General features: G+C 39.2%; 1 protein-coding gene across 1 annotated transcript; it reads left to right on the top strand.

Annotated features, from left to right (window-relative positions):
* Nucleotides 1–550: 550 nt before the first annotated feature.
* On the top strand, nucleotides 551–1,256 carry LOC126381317 (uncharacterized). Its single transcript, XM_050030814.1, has 2 exons — nucleotides 551–748; nucleotides 948–1,256. Exons 1-2 carry the CDS (start codon nucleotides 576–578, stop codon nucleotides 1,114–1,116), a joined length of 342 nt encoding a protein of 113 aa, XP_049886771.1. The 5' UTR covers nucleotides 551–575; the 3' UTR covers nucleotides 1,117–1,256.
* The last annotated feature ends 547 nt before the right edge of the window (nucleotides 1,257–1,803 follow it).

Raw genomic sequence — 1,803 nt, forward strand, 5'->3', positions numbered from 1 at the left:
ATAAACGACTTTTTTACTTTTCTAGGTTCAAAGTAAAATACGTACCTACTTTCATAAAATACAATACATTCATTCATTCAAACAATACCATAAAAATATTTTATTGCGCACAAAGAAATAACATACCCTTAAGTACCAGGATACTAGCATTCGAAAGAGATAGAAACATGCACACGAAAGTAAACTGTCAAATTATTTGTCAGTGCTTGTTTACTATCTGTGGAGTGAAGTTCGAAATTTGGATTTGTTGTGATAACTGTGATCAGTGATAGTTCGAGGTGTCTTTGAGTAATGTAGGTTATTATGAAATGATGATGTGTGTGGGTGCCGGCGATGGCAACTTAAGTGAAGCACGGAACTTGTATCAGCGATTCATAGAAGGTAGACCAGCTGATGAAGCCAGGCAACTGCCTTCACTGCATTGCTTCAGGAAAATGGTCAATCGCCTACTGCATTTAACGGGCTCTTTCCACGCGTCATCCGAGACTGGCCGCTCGGCGACCCGTGATCCGGAGTTTGAAGAAGCCGTACTAGCCGTGCAGCCAACCCAAGGACTACCACGCGAACCTTACCACATGCAACGTACGCCCGAGCTAATTCCTGCTTACCTCGTGTGGCATTCTGAGAATGGTACCGAGTTCAAGTGGAAAGCTCACCAGACTTTGCTTCGAAAGTGTTGTGGACAGATGAAGCGGCAGGTCTGTGCATCGAACGGGGATGACGACATTTCGAACCTTTCTTGTAAAACGTAAGTCTAATTATTAATTACCTACCTACTTACCCACACTCACACTTTTTTTTCCTATTTACTATTAAATTAAATACCTTACCTAAACAAGTAGGTAATTTTAACTTATTTTACACGTCATAAAATAATGTGAGAATAGTTGTCAAAGCAAAATGACTCCAATTTTTAGATGCTTTAGTGTCATTCTTGTTTGTTACAGTCGCCGACGTGCCGCCGACTCGGATTGTTCCAATCGGCCGCCGACTCCTTTTGACGTTGCCGCCAAAGCCGCCGCCCGCTCGAATTTCGTACCTATCGCGGCCGTGCGAGCGTCACGAGTACCAGGCGACCAGGACGCGCTAGGAGATTTGTGTAGTGCCAATATTTGAGTGGATTAAGAACAGTGACCTCAATAGTGCTGTGCCGTGTTTTTTACATGCTGGAAATATTAAAATATTTTTTTAACTGAAATTTAAAAAAATATCAAAAGTGTTTTTTTTTAATTGAAATTTTGCAGATAAGATCTACATAAGATATAGTTTTGTCCCCTTTCGGCTTGATACCCCCCTTCCGTTACACCCTGTATAAGAGAGAGATCTTTGTGTGTGTGGGAGTGCATATCAAATTTCAAGCATCTAACTTATGCAGTTTAGATTTTTTCATACAATTTTTTTCCCAATAACTCCCATTTTTCAAAATACAGCCAAAAATAAACTTTATATTTACTAAGGTATGCATGCATGCTAGATTGAATCAATTGATTGAATTGATTTTTTTTTAATTGATTGTTCATTGAGTTTTAATTTTAATACACACTTCCTCTCTTCCCTTCAACGTTGCTGTGCCCTACAGGGTCCATGTTTTAGTTCCTATGCCTATGTAACACCCCATTGTACTACATGGAATGCAATAAATAATTTAATTGAATTGAATTGAAAACATCTATCTTACGCGGTTTCGATTTTTTCATACAAATGTTTTTTTCCCGCTAACTCCCGTTTCCGTGGGAATTTTGCAATATCCTGTTGCAACTAAGGTTTAAGTTAACTAAGGTACCTGCATGCCAAATTTCAAGC

The sequence above is a fragment of the Pectinophora gossypiella genome, unplaced genomic scaffold (genome assembly GCF_024362695.1).
Source record: "Pectinophora gossypiella unplaced genomic scaffold, ilPecGoss1.1 Pgos_44, whole genome shotgun sequence".
Lineage (NCBI taxonomy): Eukaryota > Metazoa > Arthropoda > Insecta > Lepidoptera > Gelechiidae > Pectinophora > Pectinophora gossypiella.

Coding starts and splice junctions, on each gene's coding strand:
- LOC126381317 (XM_050030814.1), top strand. CDS start 576: ATGCAACGTACGCCCGAGCTAATTCCTGCTTACCTCGTGTGGCATTCT. Junction 749..947: donor TCGAACCTTTCTTGTAAAAC/GTAAGTCTAATT, acceptor TGTTTGTTACAG/TCGCCGACGTGCCGCCGACT.